At 46.4% G+C, this 21,427-nt stretch overlaps 1 protein-coding gene across 1 annotated transcript in view; it reads left to right on the top strand.

Moving 5' to 3' along the window:
- LOC115131349 (CUB and sushi domain-containing protein 3) overlaps nt 1–21,427 on the top strand; it is a 317,735-nt gene that overhangs the window by 248,257 nt on the left and 48,051 nt on the right. The window contains 3 exon segments of the mRNA XM_065021039.1: nt 10,209–10,391; nt 12,995–13,171; nt 18,473–18,652. Of these exon segments, the coding sequence (XP_064877111.1) occupies nt 10,209–10,391; nt 12,995–13,171; nt 18,473–18,652 (540 nt within the window).

Below are 21,427 nucleotides of genomic sequence, written 5' to 3'. Positions count from 1 at the left end.
TGTCTTCACCATTATTCTACAATGTAGAAAAAAAAAGAAAAAAAGAACTTGAATGAGTAGGTGTGTCCAAACTTTTGGCTGGTCCTCTATATATATTCCTGACTGACATTGCTCGTTCTGATAGGGCTTATTCTGATATTTCTTTTGGTTATTGTATTGCTAGGTAGTACTGCACATTTAGAGCTAGAAACACAAGCATTTCGCTACACCTGCGATAACATCTGCAAGTCTGTATACGCAACCAATAAATTTGATTCGATTTTGATTTCAGAGTAGATTTACTCCCTTACTTCTCCCTCTCTCAACAGCTCTCTTAAAGGGATATTTTACCCATAATTACAAAATGACGTTGGTTTCCTTTCCCTGTAAGCAGTCTATGGACAAGGTATGACAGCAATCCATGCTTTAGTTTAATTTCCCAGTTTTTCTTTCCCCACATGCTAACAATTTAGCATTTGTGGCATAAATCCCATTCAAGTCATGGGATCGATATTGCAATTTTTCTTTGTTGAGCTTCATAATCAATTTTAGATACTTTCGGATGATTTGGACATGATGCTCAGAAAATAACTGTCATACCTTATCCATAGACTGCTTACAGGAGAAGGAAACCAAAGTGTCATTTTGTCATTTGTGTGAACTATTCCTTTAAACATGGTTAATAATTTTAGTATCCATCCTAGAAAACAATTCTGTTGAGATTAAGTTTACTATTTATCTTAATGCTTCATTTACTTTGTGTGCGTGTCTCTTTGGGGAAACTGACTATCAAATAAACATAAATACATGAATCTATAAAGCCCTTTATGAAGTATCAGCATTTATATGTCATGATGTTATGAGTATACTTACCTACAATTAGCTGTTTTATTTGCAGTATGATGATGACTTGAGTTTTGCATGTGTTCAGTCTTCTAAATTAGGCTAAAATGACGTGTCTGTCTGTGTTTGGGGGTTTCTCTGTTTTGGGCACAAGTCGTTTTCAACACAGATGGTGCTTGCTAATCACTTGGGGTGTGGGGTGTGCTCGTTGAGGGGTGGTCTGAAACACTTTGTGTTTTCCCTCCAAGCTCCTCTCTTCTTTAGGCTAATCAGTCCTGCCCTATTTCCAGTGCTCTCCTCTCCTCCGCCCCCTCTACTCCCATGTGGCTCCTCTCCTCCTCTCCAGTCCTGTCTCTATCTCTCAACTGCCAGTCTCTCTCTGATTCCTAGGTCCTGCAGACCTAGTGATGCACAGAGAGCACCTTCATGCACACACACACACACACACACACACACACACACACACACACACACACACACACACACACAGACAATCTCTTCACACACAGACACAGCCTCACCTGCTCTAGGTCTCTGTTCATCCATTAAACCTTCATTAAGTGTCCATGACCCATAAAATAAAAATGCAGACACCAGCTCCTCCCCTTCCCCCTGGACAGTGTATGGTGCCTGTTCACTTCTGAGAGCCCTGACCCAGAAAAAGACACAGCCAGGGACAGAGAAATGCAAAGCCGTGAGTTGCAATTGGGAATATTGTTCTCTCTCCCTCTTTATCTCCCTCTCTTTCTCCTCCATCACCTCCCTGTCTCTTCTCCCTGTTTGTCTCTCTCTCTCCTTCCATTGTTCTCATTACTGAAGCATTATGATTTCTCTGAATCAGAGACCTATAGTTTGCTTTGCCGTCCAGTGAGAAGCAGGATCTTAAACCCCGGCAAAAGCCTTACTTAAAAATAAAAAAAAGTTTAAATAAAAACTAAAAACAGAAGCCTTCTTTAGGGAAAAGCTTTAGATCAAACATGCGTGTGTGTGCTTCTAGTGTCCAAGTGGCCTGAGAAACCGATGTGACTGCTCCCCTCCATAGATGGGCCCGGGTAAAGTGCACTACCCCCCAGTGGAGGAAATAAGTCACTGTGCACTACCCCCAGTGGAAGAAATAAGTCACTGTGCACTACCCCCCAGTGGAGGAAATAAGTCACAGTGAAATACCCCCCAGTGGAGGAAATAAGTCACAGTGAAATAACCCCCAGTGGAGGAAATAAGTCACAGTGCACTACCCCCCAGTGGAAGAAATAAGTCACAGTGCACTACCCCAGTGGAGGAAATAAGTCACAGTGCACTACCCCCAGTGGAGGAAATAAGTCACAGTGAAATAACCCCCAGTGGAGGAAATAAGTCACAGTGAAATAACCCCCAGTGGAGGAAATAAGTCACAGTGAAATACCCCCCAGTGGAGGAAATAAGTCACAGTGAAATACCCCCCAGTGGAGGAAATAAGTCACAGTGCACTACCCCCAGTGGAGGAAATAAGTCACAGTGCACTACCCCAAGTGGAGGAAATAAGTCACAGTGAAATAACCCCCAGTGGAGGAAATAAGTCACTGTGCACTACCCCCAGTGGAGGAAATAAGTCACAGTGCACTACCCCAAGTGGAGGAAATAAGTCGCCGTGAAATACCCCCAGTGGAGGAAATAAGTCACAGTGAAATAACCCCCAGTGGAGGAAATAAGTCACTGTGCACTACCCCCAGTGGAGGAAATAAGTCACAGTGCACTACCCCAAGTGGAGGAAATAAGTCACAGTGCACTACCCCAAGTGGAGGAAATAAGTCGCCGTGAAATACCCCCAGTGGAGGAAATAAGTCACAGTGAAATAACCCCCAGTGGAGGAAATAAGTCACTGTGCACTACCCCCAGTGGAGGAAATAAGTCACAGTGCACTACCCAAGTGGAGGAAATAAGTCACAGTGCACTACCCTCCAGGGGAGGAAATAAGTCACAGTGACTACCCCCCAGTGGAGGAAATAAGTCACAGTGCACTACCCCCCAGTGGAGGAAATAAGTCACAGTGAAATACCCCCCAGTGGAGGAAATAAGTCACAGTGCACTACCCCCAGTGGAGGAAACAAGTCACAGTGCACTACCCCCCAGTGGAGGAAATAAGTCACTGTGCACTACCCCCAGTGGAGGAAATAAGTCACAGTGCACTACCCCAAGTGGAGGAAATAAGTCGCCGTGAAATACCCCCAGTGGAGGAAATAAGTCACAGTGAAATAACCCCCAGTGGAGGAAATAAGTCACTGTGCACTACCCCCAGTGGAGGAAATAAGTCACAGTGCACTACCCCAAGTGGAGGAAATAAGTCACAGTGCACTACCCCCCAGGGGAGGAAATAAGTCACAGTGACTACCCCCCAGTGGAGGAAATAAGTCACAGTGCACTACCCCCCAGTGGAGGAAATAAGTCACAGTGAAATACCCCCAGTGGAGGAAATAAGTCACTGTGCACTACCCCCAGTGGAGGAAATAAGTCACAGTGCACTACCCCCAGTGGAGGAAATAAGTCACAGTGCACTACCCCCCAGTGGAGGAAATAAGTCACAGTGAAATACCCCCAGTGGAGGAAATAAGTCAGTGCACTACCCCCCAGTGGAGGAAATAAGTCACAGCGCACAACCGCCCACTAGGTAATGTGGAGGTAATAAGTCCCCTGTGAAATATATTTTCCATAACCAAAAATATTGTTTTATCAGCTGTTTGAAGCCGATGTACAAAACCGAAAAAACAAAACTTAAGACCGGGAAGCATAGAAATAGTGCACATAGAACAGATCTACTGCTTCTTAGACTTGCTTTCAATGAGAATGGCAGATCTATAACACGCTATGTGAATTTGGTCGGGTCGCCCAAAAAGTTACATATCGCAGCTTTAAGTTGGATTTACATTATTTTGACAAAATTCGATTAATAAATCATTGTAACCACTTGCATACATTTTTTAAAATATATTTTTTGGGGTATTTTGAGGCTTTATTGAGACTGTGCTGAATAGTCCTCAGCACGGGTACTTCCTGTTTGAGTTCTGGCCTATAGGAAGGGAGGAGAAAAATGGAGTCATGATCAGATTTGCCGAAGGGAGGACGGGGGAGGGCCTTGTAGGCATCCCGGAAGTTGGAGTAGCATTGGTCGAGTGTTTTAGCAGCATGAGTACGACAGTCAATGTGTTGCTAGAACTTTAAATTCTCAGCCACAATAAATACGGCCTCATGTGGTTTCCAGTTTGCATAACGTCCAGTGAAGTTCTTTGAGGGTCGTCAAGGGTCGTATCATCTTGAGGGGGTATATACATGGCTGTGACTATAACCGGGTCTGTGCAACCAGAGCAAAAACCATGCCATGAGGTTGAAGGAATTGTCCGTAGAGCTCCGAGACAGGAGTGTGTCGAGGCACAGATCTGGGGATCGGTACCAAAACATTTCTGCAGCATTGAAGGTCCCTAAGAACACAATAGCCTCCATTATTCTTAAATGGGAGAAGTTTGGAACTACCATTTAGTTCACTTCTAAGGCTGTTCTGGAGACTCTGGCTGTTGTGTCTATTTTCTTCATTTTGAGTGTGAACTATAACCTGTGTGTATTTTTTAGCCTTGTCTACAAGGCTTGCTGCCACCAAATGTGCCATGTTTTGGGAATGTTCAAAAAGCTTTTTGTTGAGTGCTCTGTTGTTTTGTCTGAGGTCTGAGGCATGGGATGTTCATTTACTGTACATCCCACCCACTCTTTTGCTAGTTGAATCCCTCCAGTCGTTTCTAGACCGAAGCTCCCTTCCTTTTTGCATGTTGTACAGCACAACTTTTGATTCTGTGTGACAAGCTAGGGGTTATATGTTTGCTCCTTCTTAAACTGCAAATTGCACCTGCTCCGAGCATCTTCGTCCCGACCCCCCCCCCCCCCCCCCCCCCAGTTCCCTGTCTCCCTCTGAGTCTGACTCACTAGCAGGCCTACTAGCTAGTGGAGGTGCTGGTTGTGATGCTGAACTGGCAGGATTAGCATCGTCATCAGGATCAGTTTGCCCCTCACTCCTCTCCTCCGGCACTGACAGTTCTCTGGCTCGTTCTGGGTTCTATTCACCATCTCTCTCTGGATTTTTGGACTTGAAAACTCGATTGCCTTTTCTTATCCATTTTTATTTGTCTTTCCCACGATTCAAATTCAGTAGGGAGACAACTAGCCTAGGCTACGTAATGTAATTACGTAGGGACCTCTTCTTTAGCTGAACACCACTACCAAGACCTGTGTCAAGATCAGTTACTTACCCCACCGGCCCTCCCCATAACCTATATGTACAAATAAGAGAGCAGGTCTGGAATCAATGTGGCAGGATAGGATGATTATACAGAATTTTCACTGTGCTTTTACATGATGGTCTTTCTGGGGGATGGGAGAAATAACGAGGAGGCAACTTGATTTAATGCTGATCACTTTTATTAGAATGTCTACAGTGTGAACAGTGAAACAATGAATAAATGATGCCATGAGGGGTACCGGATCCAGGCAAATAGGTGCCGGAACAAACTATTTCAAATTTGAGAGGTTCCGGATCCTGTTCCTGCACGATCCGGCTCAAATTAAGCACTGAATATGGGGTATTGTGTGTAGAAAACAATTTGATCCATTTTAGAATAAGGTTGTAACGGAACAAAATGTGGAAAAAGTCAAGGGGTCTGAATATTTTCCGAAGGCACTGTATGCTATCATGTGAAAGGGAGACTGTCTTTTCCCCTGTTGGCTGACCAAGCTTTCTTTTATAATAAAGAACATAGTTATTTTGAGAGACCAATGCATTCTAGAGAGTATTTAATTCCCCCTTTGTCTGTCCTGGTGGCATAGAGCTAGCTTCTTATGAAGAGACTACAGAAGAAGTGCCCTGTTTGAGATTAGAGATAACTCAGGAAGTTCTGTGAGTCACAGACTCTTTTGTGACATAACACCAGGGAGATTACTTTTACCTCACCTATTCCCTGTTTCACCTCCCTCTACCCAGTTTTTGTAAGGCTCAGCTGGTAGAGCAAGGCACATACAACACCAGGGTTCTCTGTTCAATTCCTGGGACCACCCATATGAAACAAAATTAGGCATTTTGGATAAAAGTGTCTGCTAAATGGCATATACTGTATATTCCCTTTTTTCTCCCCAGTGTGTCCATGCCTATACTCTGTGTGAGACACGCGGGGTGGGGGGACGGGAGGGTCTGTGTTGTGTTTGTCTCTGCTCGCTGTCTAGAGCTGATGCTGTGTATCACTGTGTGTGACAGCCAGCCCTCTCCTTCTCCCTCTCTCCATCGCTATCTCTCTCTATCCATTTCTACCTTTCTCCATCTCTCTCGCTCCCTCTTCTTCTTCCTACCCTCTCTCTCTCTCCCCCCTCTCCCTCCTCTCCCTCTCCTGTCCATCGCTCCCTCTCCCTAACCCGTCCATCTCCATCTCTGTGTCTGGTGGTTAGGTGGGTCTCAGCGCTGCCTTTGTAGATGAGTACCACAGCCCCGCTGGAACAGCTAATACAGCAATACCCTCCCCTTGTCCTTGGAGCCTCAGCCCAGCCTTGCTTGGTCAGCACATTCCCCCTGACGGAGCACACTCCTGGGAACCTGAACCCGTCCCCCACCCCCACCTCGGCCAGCCAGCCAGAGTCGCTCGCTGCCAGGGGGATAACAGAGGAAATGGAGCATGGCACACATGCATACGCCCAGCAGCTACATACACATACGCCCAGCAGCTACATACACATACTGTTCTGTAGGGGTAACCCCCCCCCCCACACACACGGGTTCTCACTCAAACAGAAAGTAAAAGTGACATTCAAGCAGACAAGTCCACACATACACATACACATTTCTCCACACAAAAACTTGGCAAACACAAGCCCACACAAACACACCCATCAAGACTCTCACACACCTTCCCTTGAAGCCACCACACAGTGTCATATCCTATCATATCTGTCCCGAGGGCTGTATTCAGTCACACTGAAATAAGGGCAGTAAAAGGATGTATCAGTAGCATGTGTCTCCAGCGGACTGTACCTTAGGACATATATAGTGCCTGTAAAGCTACATATATCCCCTTATAAAGTGTACACTATTTGTGCCCCCCCCCCTAATGTCCTGCTACAGTACTGTGTGTGTGTGTGTGTGTGTGTGTGTGTGTGTGTGTGTGTGTGTGTGTGTGTGTGTGTGTGTGTGTGTGTGTGTGTGTGTGTGTGTGTGTGTGTGTGTGTGTGTGTGTGTGTGTGTGTGTGTGTTTTAAAGGCTTGCACATCTCTGTTACTCCATAGTACCCCCAGATTAACATTTATAACCAAGATGCACAAGGCCCTTTCAAGTGCAGCTTATACCCACATGACTTCAGCTTTCACAGTCATACTGTACATGTCTATAGGGACTAGTGCAGGGATATATACGCTAAGTATGTGTGGAGCTACAACAGAAGAATGCCCTTTCAACTGCAGCTTACTCATATGACTTGAGCTTGCACGGTCATACGTGTTCACTGCAAGGGGGTATACTGTATAACGCTAGGTAGGTCTATATAATATAACCCTCCACGGCTCTGAGCGGTAAAGTAGTTCCCTCCTGAGAACTGGGTGGTGGAGGGATAAGGGAGCATCGGTGGGAAGGATTTTGGCTAAGCTGTAAAAGTGGCCTGCTGGCGTATTAGTATGTAAAGCAAACAGGCCTGCAGCTCTTTAATAGCCGACACTTTGGTCTGTCCCCTGGCCTGGGACACTACCCCCTGCCTGTCTGAATACTGCCTACAGTACCTAGCTGTGTGTGTGTGTGTGTGTGTGTGTGTGTGTGTGTGTGTGTGTGTGTGTGTGTGTGTGTGTGTGTGTGTGTGTGTGTGTGTGTGTGTGTGTGAGCTGCACTGAAACCTGGGATCACAGTCAGTCTGCTGCTACATTAGGTTTGACCAAGGGCATGAGTCAAGTGTACTAAAGTAGCTAACATTGTTAATAAATTATGACTTATTTATGGAAGGAACAATGAGGTCCACACTGGAATGCTTTGGTTATGCACACAGGGTGGAAATGTTGGGTATTTGTCTGGACAAGACAGAAATAGATATCATAAATATATTTATGGATGGATATATTCTTGAAAAAAATATTTTTCTCACTTGTGGTAAAATTTTTTATAACAATTTGTTGTTAATCTCATATGGATACCAATTACACTTTGTCTAAATTCTCTCAACCCTTGACTTTCCAATATATTGTGTTGCATCAGAGACAGATTTATCTGTTACTGATGAGACATAAGTATCTCAATGTACTTGAGCCATTTGACAGAGATACCATTACGTCTGAGTGAGTGTTTGAAGTGGACAGTCCTCGATTGTCTCCCAGTCTCCTCTAACAGCTCTGATTACTGTCTTGGCCATACTCACACACACGGACACACAAACACAAACACCCACACACAAACTAGCACATACACAAACACACACAGTCCCCTATCTCCTAGATCCTGGTTGTATGGCCTTCATTACTTTCAGGTGATCATTTCCACATCAGCAGTGTTGACTTCTGTGTCTGTATCTGTGATGGATCTGTGACTGGTTCAATGGAGGAGCAAGGCTACCATGGTCTATCTCAAATGGCACCCTATTCCCTATGTAGTGCACTAAATTTGACCGGAACCCTATGAGCCCCGGTCAAAAATAGTGCACTGGCTACCAGACTAGGAGCTGCGGTGCATTTGTAAAGTATTCAGACCCCTTCACTTTTTCCAAATGTTGTTACATTACAGCCTTATTCTAAAATGTATTAAATAAATAAAAATCCTCATCAGTCTACACACAATACTCCATAATGACAAAGGGAAAACAGGTTTATAGCCATTTTTGCTAATTTATTAAAAACAGAAATACCTTATTTACCTAAGTATTCAGACCCTTTGCTATGAGACTCGAAATGGAGCTCAGATGCATCATGTTTCCATTGATCATCCTTGAGATGTTTCTACAACCTGATTGGAGTCCACCTGTGGTAAAATCAATTGATTGGACATGATTTGGAAAGGCACACGCCTGTCTATATAAGGTCCCACAGTTGATAGTGCATGTCAGAGCAAAAACCAAGCCATGAGGTCGAAGGAATTGTCCGTAGTACTCCGAAACAGCATTGTGTCGAGGCACAGATCTGGGGAATGGTACCAAAACATTTCTGCAGCATTGAAGGTCCCCAAGAACACAGTGGTCTCCATCATTCTTAAAAGCAAGAAGTTTGGAACCACCAAGACTTTTCCTAGAGCTGGCCTCCCAGCCAAACTGAGCAATCGGGGGAGAAGGGCCTTGGTCAGGGAGGTGACCAAGAACCCAATGGTCACTCTGACAAAGCTCCAAAGTTCCTCTGTGGAGATGGGAGAACCTTCCAGAAGGATAACCATCTCTGCAGCACTCCATCAATCAGGCCTTCTTGGTATTAGGGCCAGCCGGAAGTCACTCCTCAGTAAAAGGCACATGACAGCCTGCTTGGAATTTGCCAAAAGGCACCTAAAGGACTCTCAGAACATGAGAAACAAGATTCTCTGATGACACCAAAATTGAACACTTTGGCCTGAATGCCAAGTGTCACGTCTGGAGGAAACCATCCCTACGGTGAAGCATGGTGGTGGCAGCATGTTTTTCAGCATCATGGACTGGGAGACTAGTCAGGATCAATGGAAAGATGCATGGAGCAAAGTACAGCAAGATCCTTGATGAAAACCTGCTCCAGAGCGCTCGGGACCTCAAACTGGGGTTAAGGTTCACAAACGACCCTAAGCACACAGCCAAGACAACGCAGGAATATCCTTGAGGAAAAAGTGGAAAAAGTCAAGGGGTCTGGATACTTTCTGAATTCACTGTATGTCGACAGAGGGGGAGGGGATGTATGGCAGCTTCCTGAATCAGTCAAGAATATTAATTTCCCTTGAGAAGGGAATCGGTGTGAGAGGGGAATCGGTGTGAGAGGGGAATCGGTGTGAGAGGGGAATCAGTGTGAGAGGGGAATCAGTGTGAGAGGGGAATCGGTGTGAAAGGGGAATCGGAGTGAGAGGGGAATTGGTGTGAGAGGAATCATGTGAGAGGGGAATCAGTGTGAGAGGTGAATCAGTGTCTATTGGAGGTTTTCTGTGAGTGTACACCCAGAATAAATACAGCTAAGGAGGGACAGAGTGGAGTCGGGTGCCTTCGCTGGTTTGAATAAAAAAAGGGTTGTGGTTTGTTTCCATGGCCTTTGGAACATGTGATTGTGAACGAGACACCAGAAGTTTTTAACTCTTTCTATGTTTTTGCTTTTCCCTGTGTGCCTGCGGGCTGGTGTGTGTGTGTGTGTGTGTGTGTGTGTGTGTGTGTGTGTGTGTGTGTGTGTGTGTGTGTGCGCCTCTGCAGGTGACTCCCAGGGGACATGTGGGGACCCAGGCACCCCGTCACAGGGCAGCAGGGAGGAGAGTGACTTCAGGATCCGCACTAAAGTCCAATTCAGATGCTCTGAGGGTTATGAGCTGATTGGTTCTGCTGAGAGGATGTGCTTTCCCAACGGCACCTGGTCTGGAACACAGCCCTTCTGCAAACGTGAGACAACACACACACACACACACACACACTTTCCATCCCCCCAACCTCTATGGTCCTTTGAGTCCAACATGTGGCTGTACCATTCCATTTCCAGCCAACGTATCTCTGAGAGCTAGAAAACCCAGCAACACACTATGCTCTGCTGTGCTTTATCACCCCCTCCCCAGCCTCTTCCACCTCCAGCCACCTCCGGCTGTGCACCTCCAGCCTAGAGCTAATTGAATGTGACAGTGTAGCGGTCTGTGTCCCACGACATCTCAACACCACAACAGCACTATAGCCTGCTGGAGCCACCTCTCGCTGCAGGAGCTCCTATAGCTACCATCACATTACACCCTGAATAAGATGAGACGGGACAAGCCATCACACCAGGAGTACACAGGAACATTACCTCCCTCCTTGTTTGCTGAGAGAAGCATGTAGCTAGTCAACTGTCCACTCTGCTCTGCTCCCCAAACCTCATCTGCATCCCAAATAGCACCCTACTCCTTATGTGATGCACAACCCACAGGAATCCAGTCAAAAGAAGTGCACTATTTAGGTAATAAGGGTTCCATTTGGGACAGCCCTCCACACCGCTTTACAACACCCTGCTTCCCAGCACCAAGCCAGTACTAATGGTGTGGTTTTCTCTTCCCCTTTTCCTCTCTTCCTCTGCTCCCTCCGACCTCCCACTGTGTGAAAACACTGCTTTAGAAACAATCCCCTCCGTTGCGCAGGAATCATTTCTGAAAGGTGGGAATTGGCAACAGGGAGCTTGGACTGAGATTTAATTGAAGAGGTGTACTCAAACGTGTCTCTACTTACCGAACGACTGAGAAATGTGGCAGTCAGGCACCCAGAGACAAATGGCCCAGGTCTCAGACACCCAGGGACAATTGCCCAGGTGACAGCCAGACACCCAGAGACAACCCCAAATGCTTTGTGTGTGTCTCTCTCTCTGTCTGCAGAGGAGAACACGCCTTCCTCCTCAGGCTCCTCTGAACCACCATATTCATCTCCTCTCCAATGTGACAGGATAGCGTTAGTGTCATCTCGAAACGATGGCTTGTCCTCCATGTTCCCTCTGAGCCACTACAGCTCTGCAGTTAAATAGATTTACAGATTGTTCACTTCTCAGCCCCTGAAGGCCCTGCCAGCCAGGTCCTCCACAAGGCTGACTGGGTACCTCTCTCTCTCTCTCGCTCCCTTTTCTCTTTCTCTATCTGAATCTAGCTTTCTTGTTCTATCTATCTCTTTCTCTCTCTCTCTCTCTCTCTCTCTCTCTCTCTCTCTCTCTCTCTCTCTCTCTTCTTTCTCTCTCTCTCTCTCTCTCTCTCTCTCTGTCTCTCTCTCTTTCTCTCTCTCTCTTTCTCTCTCTGCCCTTTCTCTCATTCTCTCTCTATTTATATCTCTTTCTCTGCCTCTCTCTCTCTCTCTCTCTCTCTCCCTCTCTCTTTCTCTATCTGAATCTAGCTTTCTTGTTCTATCTATCTCTTTCTCTCTCTCTCTCTCTCTCTCTCTCTCTCTCTCTCTCTCTCTGGCTCTTTCTCTCTCTCTCTCTCTCTCTCTCTCTCTCTCTCTCTCTCTCTCTTTCTCTCTCTCTCTCTCTGCCCTTTCTCTCATTCTCTCTCTATTTCTATGTCTTTCTCTCTCTCTCTCTCTCTCTCTCTCTCTCTCTCTCCCTCTCTCTTTCTCTCTCTCTCTTTCTCTCTCTGCCCTTTCTCTCATTCTCTCTCTATTTCTATGTCTTTCTCTGCCTCTCTCTTGTTCTCTCTCTCTCATTGTCTCTCTCATTTTTCTCTCCCAGCCCTTCTCAGCTTGTATCTATACTTATTCCATTTGAAGTCCATCATGGAGTCTGTTTTACGTCCCTTTCTCTGTGAAAGACTGATGTTTCACATTTCACTCAGCCCAACCCACCCTCAATGCCACCCTTATTCCCTCAATAGTAGTGCACAACCCCTAACTCATGACTTAATGACGTTTCTTTGACAGTGGCAATGTGGATTTATTTTACACTCTCACTAAGTACCTCACATATGGAAACATGGTCAAATGTTTCAGGGACACAATCATGGTAAATTGCTTGTTGATTTCCCTAAGCCTCCTTCCATAGCTCTTGAAATCCCACTCTGGACATTGCATAAGTCATATCCACGAGGATCCCTCCAACAATGGCTGCCCTACCATTCCACTCTTACCTAGATGCTAGTCGTTTCTCTCAACTCTTTTGTAAACAGCTTTCAAGTACATATTTCCAGGAAAATGACTGTTATTTGGTTAGACCGAGTGGATGCTATGGGGTTTGAATGCCGGAGTAGGGAAAGGGGTAGTGATTATTTCATGGTATGGACAAATACTGTACTTAGCATTGACACACAGTATCAGTCCATATGAATTTAATCTTTATTTAAAGTGCATTTAAATCTGCAAAAAAAACATTTTGCAGTCTTTATCAGAGATGATTTCATACTGTAGATGCTCAAATCTAACCAATATACAGTATATATTGTAATATATGTACAGTGCATAATGTGATGTAACAACTTCATATGTATTTTGAATTATCACATAAACCCAATCATTCAATCGAACTCTATCTGCATCTCTCTCTCCAGCGGGGCAGTGTGGGAACCCAGGGAGCCCCAGTAACGGCCGTGTGTACAGGCTGGACGGAACTACCTACTCTCACTCGGTCACCTACTCCTGTATGGACGGCTACCTGCTGACCGGCTCCACCACACGTCAGTGTCTGGCCAATGCCACTTGGTCTGGCACTGCCCCCAACTGCACCAGTAAGTCCTCATAATCCCACCTCACTGCCCCCAACTGCACCAGTAAGTCCTCATAAACCCACCTCACTGCCCCCAACTGCACCAGTAAGTCCTCATAAACCCACCTCACTGCCCCCAGCTGCACCAATAAGTCCTCATAAACCCACCTCACTGCCCCCAGCTGCACCAATAAGTCCTCATAAACCCACCTCACTGCCCCCAACTGCACCAGTAAGTCCTCATAAACCCACCTCACTGCCCCCAGCTGCACCAATAAGTCCTCATAAACCCACCTCACTGCCCCCAGCTGCACCAATAAGTCCTCATAAACCCACCTCACTGCCCCCAGCTGCACCAATAAGTCCTCTTAAACCCACCTCACTGCCCCCAGCTGCACCAGTAAGTCTTCATAAACCCATCTCACTGCCCCCAGCTGCACCAATAAGTCCTCATAAACCCACCTCACTGCCCCCAGCGGCACCAGTAAGTCCTCATAAACCCACCTCACTGCCCCCAGCTGCACCAGTAAGTCTTCATAAACCCATCTCACTGCCCCCAGCTGCACCAATAAGTCCTCATAAACCCAGCTCACTGCCCCCAGCTGCACCAATAAGTCCTCATAAACCCACCTCACTGCCCCCAGCTGCACCAATAAGTCCTCATAAACCCACCTCACTGCCCCCAGCGGCACCAATAAGTCTTCATAAACCCACCTCACTGCCCCCAGCTGCACCAATAAGTCCTCATAAACCCACCTCACTGCCCCCAGCTGCACCAATAAGTCCTCATAAACCCACCTCACTGCCCCCAGCGGCACCAGTAAGTCTTCATAAACCCACCTCACTGCCCCCAGCTGCACCAATAAGTCCTCATAAACCCACCTCACTGCCCCCCAGCGGCACCAGTAAGTCTTCATAAACCCACCTCACTGCCCCGCAGCTGCACCAATAAGTCCTCATAAACCCACCTCACTGCCCCCCAGCTGCACCAATAAGTCCTCTTAAACCCACCTCACTGCCCCCAGCTGCACCAGTAAGTCTTCATAAACCCATCTCACTGCCCCCAGCTGCACCAATAAGTCCTCATAAACCCACCTCACTGCCCCCAGCGGCACCAGTAAGTCCTCATAAACCCACCTCACTGCCCCCAGCTGCACCAGTAAGTCTTCATAAACCCATCTCACTGCCCCCAGCTGCACCAATAAGTCCTCATAAACCCACCTCACTGCCCCCAGCTGCACCAATAAGTCCTCATAAACCCACCTCACTGCCCCCAGCTGCACCAATAAGTCCTCATAAACCCACCTCACTGCCCCACTGCCCCCAGCGGCACCAGTAAGTCTTCATAAACCCACCTCACTGCCCCCAGCTGCACCAATAAGTCCTCATAAACCCACCTCACTGCCCCCAGCTGCACCAATAAGTCCTCATAAACCCACCTCACTGCCCCCAGCGGCACCAGTAAGTCTTCATAAACCCACCTCACTGCCCCCAGCTGCACCAATAAGTCCTCATAAACCCACCTCACTGCCCCCAGCTGCACCAGTAAGTCTTCATAAACCCATCTCACTGCCCCCAGCTGCACCAATAAGTCCTCATAAACCCACCTCACTGCCCCCAGCGGCACCAGTAAGTCCTCATAAACCCACCTCACTGCCCCCAGCTGCACCAGTAAGTCTTCATAAACCCATCTCACTGCCCCCAGCTGCACCAATAAGTCCTCATAAACCCACCTCACTGCCCCCAGCTGCACCAATAAGTCCTCATAAACCCACCTCACTGCCCCCAGCTGCACCAATAAGTCCTCATAAACCCACCTCACTGCCCCCAGCGGCACCAGTAAGTCTTCATAAACCCACCTCACTGCCCCCAGCTGCACCAATAAGTCCTCATAAACCCACCTCACTGCCCCCAGCTGCACCAATAAGTCCTCATAAACCCACCTCACTGCCCCCAGCGGCACCAGTAAGTCTTCATAAACCCACCTCACTGCCCCCAGCTGCACCAATAAGTCCTCATAAACCCACCTCACTGCCCCCAGCTGCACCAATAAGTCCTCATAAACCCACCTCACTGCCCCCAGCGGCACTAGTAAGTCTTCCTAAACCCACCTCACTGCCCCCAGCTGCACCAATAAGTCCTCATAAACCCACCTCACTGCCCCCAGCGGCACCAGTAAGTCTTCATAAACCCACCTCACTGCCCCCAGCTGCACCAATAAATCCTCATAAACCCACCTCACTGCCCCCAACTTCACCAATAACTCCTCATAACCCCACCTCACTGTCCCCAGCTGCACCAATAAGTCCTCATAAGCCCACCTCACTGCCCCCAGCTGCACCAATAAGTCCTCATAAACCCACCTCACTGCCCCCAGCTGCACCAATAAGTCCTCATAAACCCACCTCACTGCCCCCAACTGCACCAGTAAGTCCTCATAAACCCACCTCACTGCCCCCAGCTGCACCAATAAGTCCTCATAAACCCACCTCACTGCCCCCAGCAGCACCAATAAGTCCTCATAAACCCACCTCACTGCCCCCAGCTGCACCAAGAAGTCCTCATAAACCCACCTCACTGCCCCCAGCTGCACCAATAAGTCCTCATAAACCCACCTCACTGCCCCCAGCTGCACCAAGAAGTCCTCATAAACCCACCTCACTGCCCCCAGCTGCACCAATAAGTCCTCAAAACCCACCTCACTGCCCCCAGCTGCACCAATAAGTCCTCATAAACCCACCTCACTGCCCCCAACGGCACCAATAAGTCCTCAAAAACCCACCTCACTGCCCCCAGCTGCACCAATAAGTCCTCATAAACCCACCTCACTGCCCCCAGCTGCACCAGGAAGTCCTCATAAACCCACCTCACTGCCCCCAGCTGCACCAATAAGTCCTCAAAAACCCACCTCACTGCCCCCAGCTGCACCAATAAGTCCTCATAAACCCACCTCACTGCCCCCAGCTGCACCAGGAAGTCCTCATAAACCCACCTCACTGCCCCCAGCTGCACCAATAAGTCCTCAAAAACCCACCTCACTGCCCCCAACGGCAACAGATCTGGGACTTGATCCTGCACCAGTCCATGTCATCTTATTCATTATGGTCTGAAATGCCTGAGACGTTTTAGGACTAAGGGCACTGGACTTTTTTTGTGTGCTTATTAACAGGGCTGTGTGAAAAATCCTACTGATAACGCCACAATCATTTGGGGGAGATTTCAATACATATAGACAGTAGATATGACTCAGCTAAATGTACACAGATGTATTTCTATGTTCGATTGTGATCTTTCATTTTCATAAATTTTTCTCGTAGATGACCTATTTTGATCACGTCCTATCATAGATAGAGCATAGGGTAAATTAATGGACTCAGGCTTAAGACAGAGTTGCATCCCAAATTGCACCCTATTCCCTATATAGTGCGCTACTTTTCACCAAAGTAGTGCACTACACCTCTGGTCAAATGTAGTACACTATATAGGGGAAAGGGTGTCATTTGGAATGCAACCAAAATCTTGCATCCTCTCCTCATGACATTTCAACATGCTGCTCCTCTCATCTAGGAAGGGTGGGCTGGTCGAAGTGAGGAAGCTCTTTAAGGTAGCCTGCGGGTTAGGGATTGAGACAGAACGAGGAGGAGTCACACACACAGTGACTTGCGGGTTGAGAGAGAGGAAAGGTCAGAAGAGCTCTGTGCCCCTGCTCCAGCAAGATAAGGAAATCAATCCCTCTGTGCCTCTGTTACCTGGTGTACATTACCATACCCTCCTCAGCTCTTCCCACTTCTTCAGATCCTCCTCAGTCGAGTAGACAACAACAGGGAGTCGATGTGATTTAAATCCAGGCCCAGGGGCGAGACAGAGAGATAGACAGAGGGGGAGAGAGATGGAGAAAAACAGAGAGATAGAGAGGGAGAAAGAGAGAGAGAGAGAGGAAGAGGGAGAAAAAGAGGAGAGTGAGAGAGACTTACTCCACTTCAGGTAGATAATTCCTCTCTACCACTCCTGGTAGAGAGGTTCAGATTCAGTTCATTCAGAAATGGATGACTAGATCTATGAACTACTGCCTGTCTGTCTCCATATCCCCACTAGACATACAGACCATACTGGTTCCTCCAGGCCAGGTTCATTGCCTTTGATCGTATGCCATTTAGTGCCCATATTTCTTTTACCGGGCCTGTTTTTATCTTTACTTCGCTCTCTTTCCATAGAGACCTTGGTTTACGTCCCAAAATGGCACCCTATTCCCTATAGTCATAGTGCTTTGATCAAAAGTATTGCGCTATATAGGGAACAGGGTGCTATTTGGGGAAGCATCCCTTGCCTGTGGCATGTTAAAGTAGGAATGATTGATGCGTCTTTACATGTGTTTATTGAGCAGGCTGAGAAGGGTGATGCATGGTTGCTATCCGGGGGTGGAGTCGTATTAGCATTTTGGTCGAGCCATTGTTCACGCCACCAAGACAGTTTTACAAGCTAACGCCTCCGATGATTGATTCTGAAGCATCATTCACACGTTTTTCCACAAAAGACACAAAATGTATGGAAAACTGTGATTACGGAATTGATACATAAATCAATAGGGGGGGACTTTTTTTCCAAAATGAAAAAATAAATATGGAAAGTACTTTTGGGGTTTGTTGTGAGCCACATGGGAGTACAGAAGTACTAATGTGTTTATTTGACCTTTTCATCTGAATTCCCAGGTAGACTCTGGAAACATGCAGCGTTCTATTTTCTGCTCTCCGCTTTCCTCCCTATACCGCCCCTGTTTGTTCATCCATAGAACAGAAGGGAGTGATAGTTGTAAAAGATCGACAGAATTGATTATGGAAGTTAAACCCAGGAGACCCCTGTATGAGAACACAGCTTCCCCTGCTTACAGCTATTGATTTTCTCCTGTGATAGTGAGATCTATCATTGTGAATTAAAGAGGCGAGGTGGTATCTCCTCAGTGGAGATATCTGTTGCTGGCTGCATAAATGGGTCGTTTCAGATGATTTGTGGATTAGGTTTCCCGACGTTTGTTGTCACAGCCCGATTCATATCTCACACCGGACCAACAATGGGGCCTAAATCGCACTTCCACCGCCGTCATAGATATCACCATCTATAGCACAAAAGAGCCAAAAAACATAATGGGTTGTTACAGAGTAAAGTGTCTTACTGGGTATGTATCTTTTTTGTTATGTGCTTGTTTGCTGCAACCAAGTACTCTGTGTCACTCATTAGTTTCTTTCTCTTTTTTTTCCCTTTTTTCTTTCTTTCTTTCTTTCTTTCTTTCTTTCTTTCTTTCTTTCTTTCTTTCTTTCCATCACAGTGATAAATTGTGGTGACCCTGGTGTTCCAGCCAATGGGATGAGGTATGGAGAGGACTTTGCTATTGGTCAGAACATCACCTTCCTGTGTGCGCCAGGATACACCATGGAGGCTGACAGCTCACCCGTGCGCACCTGCACCTCCAACGGTACCTGGAGTGGCATCATGGCATCCTGCAAAGGTGAGGGCTAGCAACACATGTGTAGCATGATGTACTTCATTACCCATAATGCTCTGTGGAACATATCTTAATAACATTCTGGCATCATGACATCCTTCAAAGACAGGGCCCTTTAGAGGGTACTTCTTTTAGCTAGAACCTTATGAGCCTTCGGTTTGTTTATTTTGATACTTCAATTTGAGTGTTGGAATATGTGTATCTACACCTTAGAATATAGTTCAATGACTCCCAGTCTCAGGGAGGAAATAATCAAGGTTGGCATTGTCCCAGAGTTTCAATACAAATTGGTATAGCTTATGGGGCGGCAGGGTAGCCTAGTGGTTAGAGCATTGGACTAGTAACCGAAAGGTCGCAAGTTCAAATCCCCGAGCTGACAAGGTACAAAATCTGTCGTTCTGCCCCTGAACAGGCAGTTAACCCACTGTTCCTAGGCCGTCATTGAAAATAAGAATTTGTTCTTAACTGACTTGCCTAGTAAAATAAAGGTAAAATTAAAAATATATTAAAAAATCACAGTAACACTGAACACCTGCTGGTTCCCTTCCCACACTGGTTGCCTGAGAAACAGCAGCCTAGATGTATTTGTGTCCTGCTAGCAGTCACAGAGGAAGAGTTTAAATACAGGATAGCATTGTGCTTTGGTTTGTTATTGTAATATCCTGTCTTGTTGTTGTTGACACTATATGCCAGGCAGAAAAGGTTTCTCTTCTTCATAAAAAAAGCTTTCTCAACTTGCATAAAATGCTGCTTTGTATTACCATTATCTTGGACAAATTACAATTAACACAGATATGGCCATCCATTTGAACAGGTTAGAGTTGAATCTCTTGGCTCTGTGAGAGAGTGTGTTGTACATACATATGTAACAGCTGCAGAGTGATATCTTGGTGCAGTGCATTCTTATGATGCACAGTTGGATCTATGAATATGGATGTTAAAGTGTCGGGAAGCAAACTGAAAATGGAAATGGCTGGGTGAATGTCTGACATTGGCTTTTAACAGAAAGATGTGTGTGTGTGTGTGTGTGTGTGTGTGTGTGTGTGTGTGTGTGTGTGTGTGTGTGTGTGTGTGTGTGTGTGTGTGTGTGTGTGTGTGTGTGTGTGTGTGTGTGTGTGTGTGTGTGTGTGTGTGCGTGGTGTGTGTGCATGTGTTTACATGTACTGTATAAGTATGTGAGAATATTTGTGTTCTGCACCTGTGAAATGCAGGAGCTGTCAAAGCAGCTGGGAAACCACTGCATAAACATACTATTCATTAGCTTAGTACAAGGCAAGCTGGTCTACTCTCAATGGACGAGCCACCAAGCATGTCCAATACTAATTCAGAATATTAATAGAACATTTGGGAACTTATTACACGTTTATGGCTTTTATTACCGGAGCACATAGATGACAATAAGCACAGCCAATGGACTTGACAAATGTGTTTGTTTTTATAGTCAGCTGATTAATTGGGAGGGAATCACTACCCTCTCAGTCAAAGGGTTCTGGTGAAAAGTAGTGCACTATATAGGGAATAGGGTGCCAGTGGGCTCTGGTGAAAAGTAGTGCACTATATAGGGAATAGGGTGCCAGTGGGCTCTGGTGAAAAGTAGTGCACTATATAGGGAATAGCGTACCATTTTGGACACAACCAAAGTCTCCCCCTGCAATTTGACAACGTTGCTTTAAACCTACCACCAATTTGTCTTGTAACTATATGCCAGCTCCCACATGAGGTTCCTTCAAGATACCCCCCCCCCCTCCCGCATAAGAATTGACACCCCTGACCAACACCCACCAAGCCTAGCCAGTAATCTACAAACACTGAGATTTACCCCATCAAAATAGAATCCTAATTCTCTTGGATTACCCCTCTCTGAACTCTGCATATCCCACTCGTGCTGTTCCTGCTCAAACGCCTACCTACAGTGCTATTCCTGTTATCCAGTGAGAGCAGTATCCATGGTGCACTATTTTGGAAAGCCTATCTTACTGCTATTCGGTGAGAGGAGTGTGTTTATTGTACAGTCTTCTGGAAAATATATTTCTGCCCACAGTGTTCTGGAAAGCCTTATCTGCTGTTACTCTAATTCAGTGAGAGGAGTATACCTGTCTCCACATAGTGGTTGGCAGAAGTCAGTGTGAATAACAGACATGGGAGAGAGAGAGAGACTCACTCTACAGAGTGCAACATGAGTCATCCAGCCTATCCCTCTCACCCACTCAAGCGTGGCGTAGGCTGGGGCGCAGCGAGACTCCCAGGCAGCTCTCAGACAAACAAACAGTCCCTTTGACTTTCTCTACCTCCCTGACGTCGCCCCCCCCCCCCCCCAACACTTTCATGTTTGTTTAGACAGTCATTGGCTGCACCCCAAATGGAACTCTATTCCCTATATAGTGCACTCCGTAGCTATCGGGGATGCAGTCGTCATGACACCCGGAGGCTTGTGGTCTGAGAGAAAAGCATTAGTTCTGATTCAGTTAGACAGCTGGCAGTAAATTTCCACTAAGGGTGACATTATATAGCTTTATATATATAGCATTATATAGTTTTATATATATAGCATTATATAGCTTTATATATATAGCATTATATAGCTATACTACATGGTCATGCTTCGCACAGCCACAAATACTCCTTAGACCTCATTTCCTAAGATTTTGTTGTTGAGAATGTGTTGTTTTAGTTGTTAGCCTGGCTGTGGCCCTTTTCCAAAGGTTTCCTGTGTGTTCACAGTTTGCTTTAATGCCATGAATGGAATGGTAAAGTATAATTCATCCCTAATTGATTCAT

This window comes from Oncorhynchus nerka, linkage group LG7 (assembly GCF_034236695.1).
Source record: "Oncorhynchus nerka isolate Pitt River linkage group LG7, Oner_Uvic_2.0, whole genome shotgun sequence".
In the NCBI taxonomy this organism is placed as follows: domain Eukaryota; kingdom Metazoa; phylum Chordata; class Actinopteri; order Salmoniformes; family Salmonidae; genus Oncorhynchus; species Oncorhynchus nerka.
Note: the sequence above shows the minus strand (reverse complement) of the source record. Positions and strands in the feature narration are given on the sequence as shown.